The sequence below is a fragment of the Sinocyclocheilus anshuiensis genome, unplaced genomic scaffold (genome assembly GCF_001515605.1).
Source record: "Sinocyclocheilus anshuiensis isolate Anshui unplaced genomic scaffold, SAMN03320099.WGS_v1.1 scaffold963, whole genome shotgun sequence".
Taxonomy (NCBI): Eukaryota; Metazoa; Chordata; class Actinopteri; order Cypriniformes; family Cyprinidae; genus Sinocyclocheilus; species Sinocyclocheilus anshuiensis.
In genome coordinates, this window is record NW_015544183.1 from 577529 (window position 1) to 594951 (window position 17423).

General features: G+C 36.6%; 1 protein-coding gene across 2 annotated transcripts; it reads left to right on the forward strand.

Moving 5' to 3' along the window:
• The first annotated feature begins 1338 nt into the window (after window positions 1-1338).
• On the forward strand, window positions 1339-11319 carry LOC107696385 (leucine-rich repeat-containing protein 73-like). 2 transcript variants are annotated; one of them, XM_016496695.1, is made up of 6 exons: window positions 1339-1929; window positions 3427-3587; window positions 4584-4706; window positions 5056-5156; window positions 9284-9479; window positions 11000-11319. In XM_016496695.1, exons 1-6 carry the CDS (start codon window positions 1658-1660, stop codon window positions 11071-11073), a joined length of 927 nt encoding a protein of 308 aa, XP_016352181.1. In that variant the 5' UTR covers window positions 1339-1657; the 3' UTR covers window positions 11074-11319. The 2 variants fall into 2 exon arrangements, with proteins under 2 accessions (XP_016352181.1, XP_016352179.1); XM_016496693.1 differs by lacking the exon at window positions 11000-11319 and adding an exon at window positions 9596-10206.
• Window positions 11320-17423: the final 6104 nt, after the last annotated feature.

A 17423-nucleotide genomic window follows, 5' to 3' on the forward strand; every position in this document is an offset into this window, starting at 1 on the left:
CGCGACAAATTTTATAAGTGGAATTTTGAGGATTTTTTTTTTTTTAAATGTAAAAAATAAATAGAATAACATGACCTCTCTAAATAAAAGCTTACAAAGAATAAAAGAGTGCTTTCAAACAGTCCCAGAAGAGAAACCTTTGAAGTGAAATGGCAAAGGCCTCTTATTGTGCTTCCTGAAATAAAAGTGTTTCAAATTTGCATCTAAAAGTTTGAAAAGTAGGTTAAACTACTGAACTGCTTTAATTGCTCTGTAGAGCCAGTCTAAAATTACCTTCAATAAATGAGACTAGAGCCTGTGGCCAAAAATAATATTAATAAAATGTAGGTGCATGACTACAGTATACCTATATATATATATATATATATATACACTGCTGTTCAAAAGTTTGGGATCAGTAATATTTGTAATGTTTTTTAAAGAAGTCTTTTCTGTTTATGGCTGCATTTATTTCATCAGAAATACAGAAAAAAACAGTAATATTTTAAAATATTACCATTTAAAATAGTGGTTTTCTATTTTAATATACTTTAAAATATAATTTATTGCTGTGATGCAAAGCTGAATTTTCAGCAAGTTGAAATCGCATCATATGACCCCTTTAATATTTTTTGGAACCTGTGATACCTTTTTCAGGATAATATATATATATTAAGCAGCGCAACTGTTTCCAATATTGATAACAAATCAGCATATTAGAATGATTTCTGAAGGATCGTGTGACACTGAAGACTGTAGTAATGGCTGCTGAAAATTCAGTATCAGATATAGCAGGGTTAACTGAGTGGTTACTGTCAGAACAAAAGGCATTTTTCATTAATGTCAGGTGTTTTGTAACTTGTAAATACATTTTATTTACTTTTTACATTTTTGATGTGTTACAAGTTGCTTTGTTTCAAATAACTTATAAGTTCTTTTGTGTTGTTTATATTTTGTTGCAAAATCTATAGGCATTTTCCCACGGTGACAATTTACATCCCACTAGCCTACAGTGTTAAATCAACTGTAAATATTCAAATAATCTCTCTTTTTTCATGAGGAATAACTGTGAAAAATATTTATTTATTTATGTTTTATTTATTCGTAGTGAGGACTTGTCTGTATATGGTATGTATAGAAATTCACCTTCTAAAATAAACCTGCTCTGACAAGCGTTCATAGGGTGAAGTGTGTGACAACTTGCCCCGGTGTTTTATTTCATGCAATGAATGCAACCCACTTCCAGGAGGACGCAAGCAATCATCCATACAGTTGAATAGATGAAGGCTACACGCGTTACCTCAAGAGCTCGTGCCCATTTTCACAGACACGTTCTCTCTCTGCGGCCAATCCCAGCATCGCGGTCAGGCGGATTACCTCAAACCTGGAGTCGCCTAAAGCCTGTTTCGTTGGTGAGTTGGGGACAATTTAACGTGAGCGACGTTTAGAGGGTGCCCATAGTAACCGACAGCACCAGCATCATCATCATCATCTTTGGTTCACAGCCTTGAGCATGTCGGGAGGCAAACGCAGAGGAAGCACAAAACGCTGAAGTAGGCAGCACCAGCACCACACCTTCCGCGAGATCCCGAGCCTGAAGCTGGTGCACTGGATTAGACATTGCGGATCCGACCTCCAGGATCCATAATGCCCGTTAATCTAGCTTGACACCACCGAAATGCTGCCGGGCTCTATTCAGATAACGGGAGAGGCGCTGTCCGGTGCTGAAATCAAAGACATATGCGACAGCCTGAAGGAGAACAGCGTGCGGCTGCTGTCGGTGCGCGGCTGTCAGCTGTCCGACCGGGACTTCGGCCGCCTGTGTCGCGGCGTGGCGGAGTCGCACTCTCTCGCTCAACTGAACCTGAACCTCGGCGTGGTGTCCACCATCGACCGGACCAAGCAGCTGGCAGATGCTCTGAAGGCCAACAGATCCGTCCAGACCCTGTTGTGAGTGCATGCAACCGTCACTATTATTATATTGCTGGCGATAGGTTATTAACGAGGAGAAGTTTTCTGTCAGCCAGCCAATAAACAGAATTAAATTGAAGAAGGCAATCGAGATATTTCGAAAGCGCAGTATCACTGGTGGGATTTTTTGACTTTGACAAGACAACCTCCAAACCACATCCAGTGTCTACCCTACTAATCTACCCTAAACTTTAAAATAGGCATTGTGTACTATCAGTATTGTTGGCTCTTATGACAAATTGATTGCGATATTCCTCGTTTGTACGTCCGCTAAATGAGTAAATATGTAGAACGAAACCTAGCAATGCACAAAAAATAAATAAAACATTTCAGCATTTCTGTCAAAAATTGTATACTTAGTTCTTAATTTTCTTAAATGTGCTATATAAAGTATAGCTATTATTCGTGTTTATGAAATGAAAGTTTGAAGGACTCCCGTTGACATGCATTGTTAGAAAGTTTGCTATCCAGTTCCAAGGGATTTCGATTACGTCACCGTAATATTAGCACACTGAGGCTGGTAGTGTTTCTCAGATCGTTTGCATACTGAATTGTGATTGGTCTTTTCGCAAAGTCAAGTTTTTTTTTTTTTTTTTTTTATTGTGTGTGACATATTCCATATTAATTTCCTACATAGGGAAATGTAACTATCCTACCTGTCTGCTCAGTCTATTTTTAACATGTTTTTCAGTGCTTCCCAGGTTTGAAATATACTTGCGGTGGTAGCAGGGTGGAAAATCCTCCTATTACCCAAGGCACAAAAATGGTCTACTACATGTGACAAATAATGTGTGATTTTTAACAATATTTTTATTTATTGAAATTCATTTTAATTACAGGCTACTATTACATGTAATTACATACTCATATTATGCATTATTATGCATTGTAAATTATTCAAAATTACAGCATTTAAATAGTAGAGTTCTCCTTGCTTTGTCCTATAATGTCTCTTTCAGTGAACGGGACACAGATTTTATAGTTAATCGATTGCGGGTGGTTTCATTATTTCGGGCAGATTAAAAAAGTATAAGAGGATAAAACTAATAAAAGCAAAAATGTTTCTCCAAATATACTTAGCCCAAGTAAAGTCGATGTGTGGGAAATATTGTTTAGAAAAATGTAATTCCTATAGAGATGTACAACTTCTACTGTCACCTCAAGTTGGTGGTGGTCTCATAGAGATTTCACCTCTAATTTCTAATTAGTTCAAATAATTGTTTCAAAAAGCCACACATAATCCACAATTTGTTTATTCTCGTACACAGCTGATAGAAAACAAGAGCTGAGTGTCCTGACAACAGCGATTGTGATTCTGCTGCTGCATTTAAAAAAAAATGTTTTTGTTGTTGTAATGCAGAACCAACATTTGAAACACTTTTGCTGCTTTGAAAGCATTGTCATTTTCTTCAGGGAATGCAAATGTAGCACAGAACATAATGTCCGTCTCTGTACGCTTTTCCTGTGCCTTTATAGTCTCCACGGAAGTCCACTTTTAGATGCAGGACTGGTCACCCTGAATGGAGCCCTCTCCGCTCACCCCTCACTGGTGTCCTTGGATTTGGGGGACTGCATGCTTGGAGATGAGGCAGCTCGTCTCATTTGTGGCATGCTTCCTCCGGATGGAGCCAAATCGGGTAAAACATCACAGCTTCACCAGAAAACAGTGTTTATTAAAGATAGTTTCCATACAAAAAACCTTTGTGATACATTAAGATTAAATAAGCAGTTAGTCATATTATACATTATGTTAGAGTTCTTAGTGTATGTTACAGCAGTTTTCAGTTGGCTGAATCAATACACCAAGGCACCATTTGCTTATGCTAATATGCCAGAAATATATAGACATTTGTTAATGAGGAATTAGTGGACACATTCATGTTTTTAGATTTGTGGAGTGAAAAATATTGTTTGGCATGTTGTTACTAGTGTTTTTTTTTTTTAATGTAATACTTATTGTAATTCATTGGGTTATTAGTGAGTAATTCCATGAGTGTGATGTACATATTGTTGCTATTATGACATTTTCAATTAAATACTGGAGGATAATAATGTAGGAGGTACTGGAATTCATATATACAGTGGAATTACTGGAGTGTATATATATATATATATATATATATATTTAATTGAAAATGTCATAATAGCAACAATATGTACATCAAACTCACGGAATTATTCACTAGTAACCCAATGAATTACATTAAAAAAAAATAATAATAACACTAGTAACAACATGCCAAACAATATTTTCACTCCATAAATCTAAGAACATGAATGTGTCCACTAATTCCTCATTAACCTTTGTTAATCTACATAGTATAATGTCACAGATTACTATTTTCCAGAGATGCTAAATTAGATTAATTAACTTCAAAACTGTTTCAAATGACTATATCTTCCAAATGTTGATATTCAGATTGTAAAACATTGATTGAAAGACTGTGTGTAAGGTTTCCATTGATTTTGAGAGTGGTTTTTCTGTGTGTAATTTGGGGAAATTGGTACAATTCTATGAATAATGTATATCCAAATGAAAAATACTGTAGTAGTAGTAGCTTTAAATCTAGCAGCAGGCTTGGATCTATGGTGAATTAACAATGCTCTTTTATGCGATCGATAATACTGCACAGGGCTTAAAGAGCTTACACTGAGTGCCAACCCAGCCATCAGCACGCAGGGTTGGGCTCAACTGGCCATCGCCGTGGCTCATAGCTCACAGTTACGGGTCCTCAACCTCGACTACAATCCCTTAGGTGAGTTATTTTCAGCCGTTTTGAGGTATGGATGTATGCTGGACATGATATTATTTTGATCAGTATTAATAAGCTCAATAGTTTACTAAACATTTGTAAAGTTAATTGTGTGTCTTAGTTTGACATAAATCTATTTAACAATTAATTCAAGGAAGCAAGTCTTTGCCTGAAGTATAGTGAATGGTGTAGATGTTATATATATACAGACATTTATTTGAATGAAAATGCCACCCAAGCGTGCAAATTTTTCTGCCGGAGAAATGCTGGGTTTGCACTTTGGAAACCACTTGGTTTGCACCTTGCACTCGGAGTCTCTGTCTCAGCTTTTCCCGTTGCTTGTGGTTTCCAGGGGATCACATCGCTGGGATGCTGGCTGTCGCTGTCTCATCCAGTCGAACTCTAGAAGTTCTGGACTTGGAGGGAACCGGCCTCACCAATCAGTCAGCACAGGTATATTCCAAACTCAGAACTGCTTCATGAAACATGGTGGTTTTTGACTATATTTATTCAAATTGATTAGGATTTTTTTTCTTAACATTTACATTATATATAGAGTATCATAATAAAATGCAGGCTGAGAACATGCCTTAAAGGGACAGTTCACCCAAACACCCTGTCATCATTTACTCACCCTCTTTTTTCTTTCCACACCCGTATGACTTTTTTTCTTCTTCTGCGGAACATAAAAGGTACACTATTGTTTAAAGGTTAGGTGTCAGTAAGTTTTTGTTAAATAAAAGAATACTTTTATTCAGCAAGGATGCATTAAAATGATCAAAAGTAACAGTAAAGACATTTATAATCTTACAAAATATTTCCATTCCGAAAAATCTGTTATTTTGAACTTTTGTTTCAAAGTTGCCACAAAAATATTAAGCAGTACAACTGGTTTCAACATTGATGATGATAATAAATGTTTCTTGAGCAGCAAATCAGCATATTAGAATGATTTCTGAAGACTGGAGTAATGATGCTGAAAATTCAGCTTTACATCAGAAGAATAAGTTACATTTTAAAATCTATTCGAATAGAAAATGGTTACTTTAAATGGTAACAATATTTTTACTGTATTTTGATCAAATAAATGCAGCCTTGATGAGCATACTGTAAGTGTCTTAAAAAACATTGAAAAATCTTTGTTGTGTAAATCTTTTAAAGGGGTCATAGGATGCTACATGCACATTTACAAGTTGTTTGAACTGAAAGGTGTGTTGGCAGTGTGTGTACACAACCACCCTATAATGATAAAAATCCACCCAGTGTTTTTTTTTTAATCTGGTTAAATGTTTTCCCTTTTCTCAAATCGAGCCGATCTCAGATGCCTGTCTGTGTGACATCACAAAAACAGGCATTGTTTCTGAAGGGAATGCTCCCCCGATCTACATAAATGCGTCTATGTTCGCACAAATCATTCCTGATCCAGCCTCATCTACAGAAGAAGCGAGTATAATGTTTTGTAATGAATCTTTGCAAATCGCCTTTAGAAATAATGTGCTAATTAGCAAGTTTCACGATGAATGCGGCTAAAGTAAACAGTCCCTCAGAGAGCAGCTCGGAAGAGAGGGGCGGGGTCAGCAGAGCTCATTAACATTTAAAGGAAAATGCTACAAAAACGGCTTGATCTGAAAAGAGCTGTTTTTGACAGGGTAAAAAAGGTGTTTTTTACACTACCATTGAGACATTTTAACCAAACTATGTTACAGACTTTTCATTAAGACCCTAAAGAATCATATCAACTTGTGGAAAATGGGCATCCTATGACCCCTTTAAGAATATCCTGAAGAATGTGATTATTCCTCAGAATTCCACAGAAGAAATGATGAGAATTTTAATTTTTAGGTTAATTGTAAAGGAAGAAAATAGTATGATCTCCAAAACTAATATTAGTGCATATTAGAATCCAATTCTAAATTCCCTGCCACTCCTGCATCACAGATACTAAACAAAGAAACTACCATGGAGTTCACTTGAATTTCCGGAAGAGTAAACACTATTCGTAGGACTTTAAATCAGTGCTGAATTATGTGTAAATTCATGTGGGTAAGTGCTGTGTGATGCATGTAATGTAATGTAATCTGTGCAGTGGCTTCGTTCATTTTGCCCTTGAAAGGAGATGTAGATCAGATATGTACTTTATAAACCAGATGAGTAATCCAAAAGCTTTTCCTATCACCACCTGCTGAAAAATAGCACTGTGGGGGAAAATAATGGATTAAGCACAACTTTAAGCCATAATTCCTCTGTCACCCTCATTGCGGCCTCATTTTATTATATTTCTTTTGTGAAACAAAAAATGAGATGTCAAACAGAATGTCTGGGTTTATACATCTATATATGTGTTCCATGAAAGAAAGAAAACATCACAAGGTCAACACAACATAACTTATGACATCACTAAACAGATGAACTATTCCTTTAGAAGCTCTCTTATCTTCTGTTTTCTTTGAGACTGTCAACAGGAGGTAGAATTGGCAAAGGATTATTATTTCATAATTCTCCACTAGAGGGCAAAGTTGCACAGGAAATGTCTTATTCATGCTCTCAGTGTTCCTTCTCCTGTCAAGATGGTTGTAATTACAAAGTTTGGACCATTGTTCTAAAAGCAAACCATTAATTATTTTGTGTGTGTGCAGATGAATGCAGTTTTAAATTCCTATACTTTCATACTAGGCAATGAATTTTGATGAAGGACATTACATGACTTTGTGAATTTGATGGCTCCTTTTGGTCTCATGGGATGGTAACGTACATTGTTTTCCATGCTTTAGAATGTCAGCAGTTGTAGTGGGTCATCTGGGTATTTGTGCTTGCTGTATCATGATGATTAAGTATTTAAATTATTACGTGTGATACTGATCTGTTGCACTGCTTTTCAGATAATGTGGAGCATATTTGGACATGTGGTTTCCTCCAAGCACCACCTATTATACAAATGACTGCAGAAATGAACTACCTGAAGGCACAGTGTCATTTACTGTCATTCATATTTTGTCTAATTTAGGGGTCTTCAACTAAAATAGCCTGAGGTCCACCAGCTGAGGTCTGGACAATTATATACCTAAAAACATGAATTGATGGTTTTTGCCAGACCAGGGTATCTGCAGGATATTTAAGCTCAAATTTAAGACTTTTAAGACCTTTTTTAAGACCTGGACAAATAAAATTAAAATAACTGTAAAAAGCATGATTTACAGTTCAGATACAGGTTTTTACAAAACCAAAAAGTTTTATAAAATGATACATTTTTATAATGCGTTATATTTTGGTCACATTTACAGCTCTGCATGTTTGCTTCGTAAAAACATAACTTTTTGAAGTTTAATCATCACATTACACTATATCGCAATTCTTGTCTTTCCGTCCCCAAATTTAAGACAATCATAATTAAGACTTTCTTGTACCATTTAAGACTTTTTATGGCCTTAAATTTGATACAACTAAATTTAAGACTTTTTAAGGACTCGTTAACCTTCCTAATTTTTGAGAATGCCATTGTTTTTCACTCATCGAAAGTTTCATCTGTCTGCGCGCCGCTCTCCATCTGACCGTAGCAACAGTTTACTGTAGTAGCAATCCGTGGCGCCATTGGACCCAAACGGCTCTACTGAGCTGACCTTGATGTGCCTGATATAAATTAGATTTTATTAGAAAATAGCATTTTGCATTGATTTATTTCATTGTGTCAAAAGGCTTCGTGGTCCTTTTGGACGCATCTTGCGGTCCGGATTCAGACCGGAGTCTGCCAGTTGGCGACCTGTGGTCTAATTTGATTATGTTTTCAGCACTGAAGGTCTGTTGGTTCTGTATGCGTCTGGGCAGCTTAGCTGAAAATCCAGAGAAGCATTTGAGTCTCACTTTTCCTGCAGGGAGCTAGAGGCAAGAGAAGCCAATGACTCCATAATTACATTTGTTCATGGAAAATCTTTGCACCCAATCATCTGATGCCACTACCTTTTTATATTACACTTGTGTAACTAAAGTTCACAGGTCATATATCCTACTTGCCCAAAATGAGGCTTATAGGGGTATAATTCTGTCATCATTTACTCACCCTCCACTTGTTCCAAACCTGTATGAGTTTCTTCTTTTGTGCTCAACAGAAGAAGATATTTTGAAGAATGTTGGTAACCAAACAGTTGTAGGTAGCCATTGACTTCCATAGTATTTTCTATTCCTACTATGGAAGTCAATGGCCACCAGTCAACTGTTTGGTTACCAACATTCTTCAAAATATCTTCTTTTGTGTTCAACAGAAGAAAGAAACTCACACAGGTTTGGAACTAGTGGAGGCTGAGTAAATGATGACAGAATTTTCTTTTTGGGTGAACTGTACAAAAGTGCACAAAAGTGTATCAACCGTATAAGTGCTGCACTGTTTATGATAATTTCATATGTGTATTTTTAGCACAATATCAGTATTTAATTTAGTAAATATCACAGTTACCATCAACACCGATACATTGGGGCTACTTGCAACCAACAGTAGATGTTTCATTGCACTTCATTTCCTCCCAGTTCTTTACAAGCTTTGAGCATATTCATTTCCGTCAGGCCTTTCCCTGTCTCTCTATGATCAGGTCTTCCTAGACATGGTGGAGAACTACCCCACCAGCCTGCGTGTGCTGGTTCTAGCCGAGAACGACATTAGTCCTGAGCTGCAGCAGCAGATCTCAGATCTCCTCTCTGAAGGCGAGGAGGAGGAAGATAAAGACGGAGAGGCGCGCGGAAGCTCGGTGACCCCCAGGGAGAAACCAGCCTGGGTTCCCCACAGCAGTAAGGGCTGACCAGCCTCACTCTCTCAGCCTGTTCTCTTTGCTTCAAGACTGTTTCATTTAGATTTCTCTTCCGCTTTCTCTTTCCCTCTTTGTGTGTGGATGACTTTCCTGGAGTAACTGGTTCTAAGAGGCTGGGGCAAAAGGGAAGTACAGAAATTGACATTACTCATGCATTATTTAGGAGAGATCATTTCTACTTACGAAATAGAAATATGAATTGCTTATAATGGCCAAGCTGTGTGTTTTCTGTCCTGTATATCCTAAAGTCATTAGGCTTAGAGGTATTATTAGTAAGGGTACATTTTAAAGGAATAGTTCAGCCAAAAAGGATCCTTCTGTCATCGCTCACCCTCATGTCACTCCAAACCTATCTGACTTTCTTTTTTGCGCAAAAGAAAAGAGTTTTGGAAGCAAATCCTGACCATTCTTTTCCATATAATGAAAGTGAATGGGGACTGGAGCTGACAAAACAAGCACCTTAAAAGTATCAAACAAGTACTCCGTATCACTAAAACCAATGACGTCAATGGTGCCACATCTTTACAGAAAGACTGTTATACGCATTTTCAGTAGCCTAAATTTTTGTCATACGTTAATGATTTTTGTTGTCGCATGGATTACTTTTTTGGTACTTTTATGTTTTTTTTTGTCATTTTGGAGCCTGAAAGACCCAGTCCCCTCTCATTTCCGTTACTGCACATGCCTCTTCAAAAGTTTGGGGTCAGTAATATTCTTTTTTATAAAGAAATGAATACATTTACTCAGAAAGGACACGTTAAAATGATCAAAAGTGACTAAAGACATTTGCATTGTTGCTCTTTGTTTTCAAATAAATGCTGTTCTAATGTTCATCAGAGAATCTTGCAACAACAACAACAAAAAACAGTTGCACAAAAATTTGACAGCACATTTGTTTTTAACATTGAAAATAATACAAATGTTTCCTGAGCAAATCAGCATATTAGAATGATTTCTGACAGATCATGTGACACTGAATACTGAAGCAATGGTGCTGAACGTTCAGCTTTGATCACAGGAATATTTATTATTTGAAACTGTAATAACATTTCACAATATTACAGTTTTACTGTACTGTATTTTTGATCAAACAAATGCAGCCTAGGTAAGAATATGTGACCCTGGACCACAAAACCATTAAGTGTAAATTTTTCGAAATTGAGGTTTATACATCATCTGAAAGCTGAATAAAGCTGAATAAATAAGCTTTCCATTGATGTATGGTTTGTTAGGACAGGACAATATTTGGCCGAGATACAACTATTTGAATCTGAGGGTGCAAAAAAATCAAAATATTGAGAAAATCACCTTTAAAGTTGTCCAAATGAAGTTCTTAGCAATGCATATTACTAATCAAAAAATGAAGTTTTGAGGGTGAGTAAAAGATGAGAGAACGTGAACTATCCCTAGAAAGAAGAATCTTTAGTAGAGCTGGAATAGCCTTTTCCTGTCCTCTTCAAACATTTCAGACATTTACCGAATTGTCTCTGACCCTTCCAGACTCTTCCAGCTCCCAGATGGTCCTGATGACATCAGGACTGGGTGAGAGCTTTTTGGCAGAGACTGAGATGTGAAACTGGAGCTTCCGATGCTTTGTGTTTGCACTGTACAACTACTGCGAGACCACCAGATAGTGTGCGACCTCTCACGCCGCATGACCTGTAGTACTTAGCGCAAGACAGTTCAAAGCTGGAACAAAAACCTTAAACACCAAGTGACTTATAATGCGCAATAGTGAATTATTTATTTTACAGATGTACAGTCTATTTATAAATGAGTATTTAACAGATAACAGTATACTCTTTTAGATGAGCTGTATAGGGGTGATATGATGGCCTGATGTCGGAATAAATCAGTTTACACCTTTTTAAATGCTTTTTGCTCTGCTTTTTTGTTCTTGTTGTGTCTACAAACAAATCCAAATCCTGACCCCTTCATGTCAGGTCAGACTTAAAAATTTAGGGGGAGGAATTACTATTATTGTTCGTATATACATGCAGTGGGTATAGAAAATAATCACCCCCCTTTAAAATAATCACATTTCGTTGCATTGAAGCCTGAAATGAAGACGGACACAGTTTTTGTTTTATCCAGCTGTATTTACTCAGTGCAACTTATAACAACCAACTGAAAGATATAACACCAACATGTCAGTAAAAACTAAAAAACAGAATCACTGAGTTGGAAAAAGGAGGTTGTCAAATGGTAAATGCTTTGATGAAGCCATCAGCTCACATTATTTCAACTTATTTTTTTAAATAATCCCATTTGACAGTGGAATTAGTGGTGAAAAACTACATTACCCATGATCCTACAGAGAAATCTTCACTAATCAGAGAATCTTGACGAGCATTTTGCACCAAAATAACACATTAGTGCCCATTCACTCCCAAGCACTGATAATGATGTGTTGTTTGAGTTGAACTGTACTAGTCTTCCACCGACGGGTGAGATCTGCCGGTTGCATGTGGGCAAGGGGTAAAGAGATGGGCGTTAAATCGGGCACTTTCTGCTTCCCATAGTGACGCTCGCATGGTGTTTGCATTAGAGGTGGACCGATAGTGGATTTTTCTGATAACGATAACTAGGTTGGACTACACTGGCTGATAAATGGATACTGAATAAAAACAAACACAACTTTCCAAGTAAAATAGTGCTGAACTTTATTACAAAACTAAAAACAGTACTGACCCATAAAAATGTATTATATTTTTAAAAGAAATAAATGCATATTAACATTAAATCTTATTATGTTAATTATACCTCACCCATTAATGTCAGTTCATAGTGCATTAAATAATGTCAGCAGATACAACTTTAAAATTTAAAAATGTATTAGTAAATGTTGAAATTAACAATCTTAATGAACAATACTTCTAGCTTTTATTAATCATAGCATTGTAAACTCTCACACTTTATTTTAGAACACAATGATTATGTAGTCAAAGTGAAAAAAAAAAATGAAATCAGATGCGTTTCTGATAGCAATTTGGCTGGTCTTGTCTTGCTCTCAGAGTGAGTGAGTGAGTGAGTGAGTGAGTGAGTGTGTGTGAGTGAGTGAGGGGGAGTGAATGTGAGTGAGTGAGTGAGTGAGTGAGTGAGTGAGTGAGTGAGTGGTGTGACGTGTAGCCAAGTATGGTGCCCATACTCGGAATTTGTGCTCTGCATTTAACTAATCCAAGTGCACACACACAGTGAACACACACAAACACCGTGAACACACACCCGGAGCAGTGGGCAGCCATTTTTTGGTATATATATCCTTCATGACCCAGGAAACAAAGGACGCATTTTGAGGCTGTATTTGAAGGAGCCTTTTGAAATTGGACAGCCTTTGTCCCACAGCTGTGACGCATTCAGTTTTTGAGTGTAGCCTGCGAAGAATGCAGCCTCTGAATTGGGACACAGCTTATTATTATCCAAGGCAACGTTGTAATATCAATCCACTCATCCGGGTAAGTGAAACCGGTGTGGTGAGACATGCTGTCTTGTTTCATACAAACGCAACTGGTGCCATCTTGATCTCGGTGTTTAACTGCAGTGAAAATGACCTCAGATGACGTCTGTATTAATATTACTGTAATATTGTTGCAGTGTTCATCTTGTTGCTTGGCAAGCGATTGTAAATCATTTTTACTTACAAAAGCAATTACAAAGCTAAATTATAAAACAATTTCGATTCAAAACAATCTACATTGTTTTCTTTGTTGTAAAGCTGTGTAATAAGTGACTGCACTTATATTGCTCCCACCTGACCAGTGGGGATTATAGGATCCAGACAGGCCGGTCTCGCAGTGAACACCTGTCTGTTTCCATTACACAGGTGTGTGCACTTCAGAAGCTTCAGTGTGGTGTCTGATGTCCTCTAATGCTGTTTGATGTCACCATCTTTTCACAGTCTCCTTCATCTGGATTCAGGCAGTTGTGCAGCGTAAATACGATACTCCTACTCGGAATACATCCAAGCATTAAAAGTGCCGTAGCACAATGAAAAAAGGCAGACATTACCATTACAGTCACATCGCCGTCATGTTTCAGTGCTTCAGTACTGTTACAGCAGCTCCTGTGCAAAGCTGATTATGTTGTTTATACCATTTAGAACAACGGTGAACCACATTTAAGCCTTTGCAGACCGTTGTGCTTCATGCAGATTTAACCTGCTCTTTCGTTTCTGCCCAGCAGTGTGATATGGTTAAAAGCTTGCTGTTTTTAGAGATCCGTTTTTCTTACGAAATCACCTTTAGAGTCAGCGCAGTTTTTGAGTATTTCCGATGCAGTTGGGTATTAAAAGCATTTGTGCAGAGTAAATAATTGAATCCACCATAGTGTGTGGTTCACAAGCTTTGTGCAGCATGAGGCAAGATTTATTTCCACACAATCTGGGTTTACAAAGAAAAATCCGGTCTTTCTTTTATGATGAGGAGAAGAATGGCCAGAGCAAATAATGGTACAGTACTACATGCATTATTTTATGTACAATAGTATGCATTATTTATTATAACAATATTCATTATCTCTATATATTTGCTCTAAAATGGCTTTAGACACCTGAAGCTAATCCAGGACTTGAAAATTACTAGAAACTAATTAAAAATTACTAGAGAACTACATTCAGGTGTGTTAAAGCAGGATTGAGGCTCTCTAGCTTTGTCAGAGGAACATTCATGTGTGTGTGTGTGTGTAATACACAGTCATAAACAGTAATATTTGGCCAGTAATTTGCACGTAAAATCTAATTTTATTTATTTGTATAATATTTTAGATTCAGAGTCACTTATTTTAAATCAGAGGAACTATTACAATTTTTAGCTCTGTGCGTTATTAGGTGACAGATACAGCTCAATGTTTTGTTCATTCTGGAAAAAAAAATTGTTGCCAGGCATATGTATATAAAGACTCGTCAACATTAATAACTGTTGTATAAAGACAATATTCTCTTGCAATCATGCTGTTGGTCTGAATATTATGACATTCAGTACAACAACACTCTTGTTTGTGTGATATTACTTGAATATATTGTGTTCAATATATATAGAACAGAGTTAGAGACTGAATAAAGAATAGTTTGATCTCACTCAGCCGTTGAACTTCTTCTGCATATGCACTATGCATGTAAAGGATGGCATGCATCCAAAAGAAAAGGCTTTTAAAGTTTGCAATTCTGAGTATTTTTCCTGAGGATCTGATTAAATATTATCAGGCTTTCTCGTTATTTTAAATAGCAACTGATTTATTTTCTAAGACTACAAATTTGTAGCTAAATTCCTTTGCTGGAACTCCAATACTGGTTGAATGTCTGAATAAGGGTTGGAAATAAACTGGGGCCTGTGGCAAAAAAATGCCACCAAAATGAACAAAAATGCCTCACAAATTCAAGACAAAGGGGCAAAGATTGCCCCTGCACAATTAAATTAAATATTATATGATTATTATAAAAATGAAATGTGAAAATGAATGAAAAGTGTCAGGAATTACATTTAGATATATGCTTGCATCAGATTGCTTTTTACACTTTGTTGTTTTTTTTGCAGGGAGCAAATATTGCCCATTGATGGAAAAGTAAATTTCTGACCATGCACATTTATTTGGCTTTATGTGTTCAATTCTTCTCAAGTACTGCGATATCTGATGTTCCCTCCTGGACTTTGTCTAAGCAGCTCTCTACTTCCGGTCAGGGATTGAATAAGGAAATGGACACCAACACCAACCTAATGTCTATCGCTCTCATTCAGCAGCTGCCAGGAACGGCAAATAATAAGGCAGGAGATCGTTGTCTATAATTAATGAAAGGCCTCTAATCAATCTACCAAGCTGCTAAAGACCTGAGACAAATGGAATGCCAATTTTCCAGTGGTTAATGCTGTAATGAATCCTCTTCAGTGACAGGAGTATGCTAAAGTATTCAGCATGATGAAATAAGCATTAGTCTAAACTATATAAGAATCTGGATTGAACTGAAATGAGATCTGAGCCAGGACACGTAGTGCACATAAATGCTGAATGAGTCTGGAATCATCTCGAGTCTTTCTGCAGGTTGTGTCGATACGCCAATAGTTGGCGACAAGTATCTTTAGTTAGTCACTGAATCAGGATTCATCGCTAAAAACACTAATTCATTATTAAGGAATCAAACACAGCACTACTGTGTCCATTCCCAAGACGCCATGGGTAATGGGTATGGCTTTTTCGTTGGCTGAACAAAACAGTAAGTAACTAGCAAAATTATGTGTAATTACCACAGCTGCCGTTTTTTTACCGTAAATTTTACGGAATTTTTTTTACAGTGTACAATTAACAATTTGCATAGTGAGATTTTTGGTAAAATGTATTAAACCACACCCAAAACCATAATAATCAAACTAAACAATAATTAATTGCAATAACAGTATAGGGAACCCTTAACAATTAAAAAACGAAAAACATTCAAAAATGTCTATTGTCTTTTTTAATTCATAGATAACACATGAGATTTTAATGATATTTTGACCATTGAAATAGGAAAATGCTTTACAAAAACAATCCATTAGGCTGCTTGATATTGCAAACTGACATTTGGTGTCATATTAGTTTAAGTTATTGTAGTAATCATAAACACACTGGTTAGTAGCACAAATAGTGCTACGGTTTATTCTTCTAGTCATTTACCTATAGCGCACAGTAACAGAAAATACGCTTGCTTTTGCATTGCAAAATAGGTTGGATATGATAACCTCCATAGTCAGATAAAGATTTATCAGTAATATTCCAGTAACATGAAATGTGTTGTTGTATACATACAGGCAATTAAAAACTGCAAACAGTTATAACAGTTTTGGCACACACACACAAAAAACAATTACTAGAATTACAAATGGATCACAAGAGGAAATTGATTTTTTTTTTTTTTTAATGATGCTACTTTTGAAATAGTTTCAAGGTGTTAATTTATTTAGTTATGCTGGAATCTGTCAGACAAAACAGCAAATAGTTCTCGTCAGCTCTGTTGATAAGCTTTACTGACCCTAATTAGTGCTTGTGATTGTTTTGACAATTACAACTACTAAGGACTGTTGGCACACTGTTGCTAGGTGCTTGTATCCACCCACTTAAGACAGAGCACTGGACCCTCATGACCAGCAGTGGGCACTCCTGCATCAGCACTGCCACTCCATGGCACAAAAAAAACACATCCATGAATCATAGTAGGGCCTGGAGGTGACACTGCAAATATGAAGAGTTCAAAACGGTTGTTTAAAATAGTTTTATTTGTTTCAAAATATACATCAGTTTACAAATTCATAAAATAAAATAAAATAAAAGTCCAGTCATAAGAATTTTTTTTAGGGGAAAAACCTGTGCATGGTACATCTACACAACCATGGAAGCTTTACCTGATCAAGTAAAAGTCCAAATAAATTATTTTAAACCATGGTGAAAATGACACAATACTAATGTATGACAAGGAAAGCAGCACCATGTTGCTACAGTTGCACACATAGACACGGTATGCACCAGAAACCTGTCTGAGGAATTATGGACAAATTCAGAAGACAAACTGTAAAAATGCACGCACATGAAATGGGATTGAGTGAGCCAACATCAACATGAAATTGTTTTTTGCACCCTTAGAAAATCCCCTCATAATCATATGAAATTTCACCACCATGTTAAAGCATCAGGACAGTAAAATCAAGTATCACAAAACTTAAAGGGGTCATATGATGCAATTTAAAATGTTCCTTTCTCTTTGGAGTGTTACAAGCTCTTGGTGCATAAAGAAGATCTGTAAAGTTGCAAAGACTAAAGTCTCAAATCCAAAGAGATATTCTTTATAAAAGTTAAGAGTCAGCCACACCTACCTAAAAACGGCTCGTTCTAACACGCCCCCACATATCTACATCACTATGTGGGAAGATTTGCATAACGCCGCCCAAATGTTCACGCA

What these genes read in the sequence shown, in the direction of transcription:
- LOC107696385 (XM_016496693.1), top strand. Translation starts at nt 1,658, where the DNA reads ATGCTGCCGGGCTCTATTCAGATAACGGGAGAGGCGCTGTCCGGTGCT. An exon ending in AGATCCGTCCAGACCCTGTT is followed by an intron (nt 1,930 to 3,426) that starts GTGAGTGCATGC and finishes GTGCCTTTATAG; the next exon opens with TCTCCACGGAAGTCCACTTT. An exon ending in AGCCTGGGTTCCCCACAGCA is followed by an intron (nt 9,480 to 9,595) that starts GTAAGGGCTGAC and finishes ACTTTCCTGGAG; the next exon opens with TAACTGGTTCTAAGAGGCTG.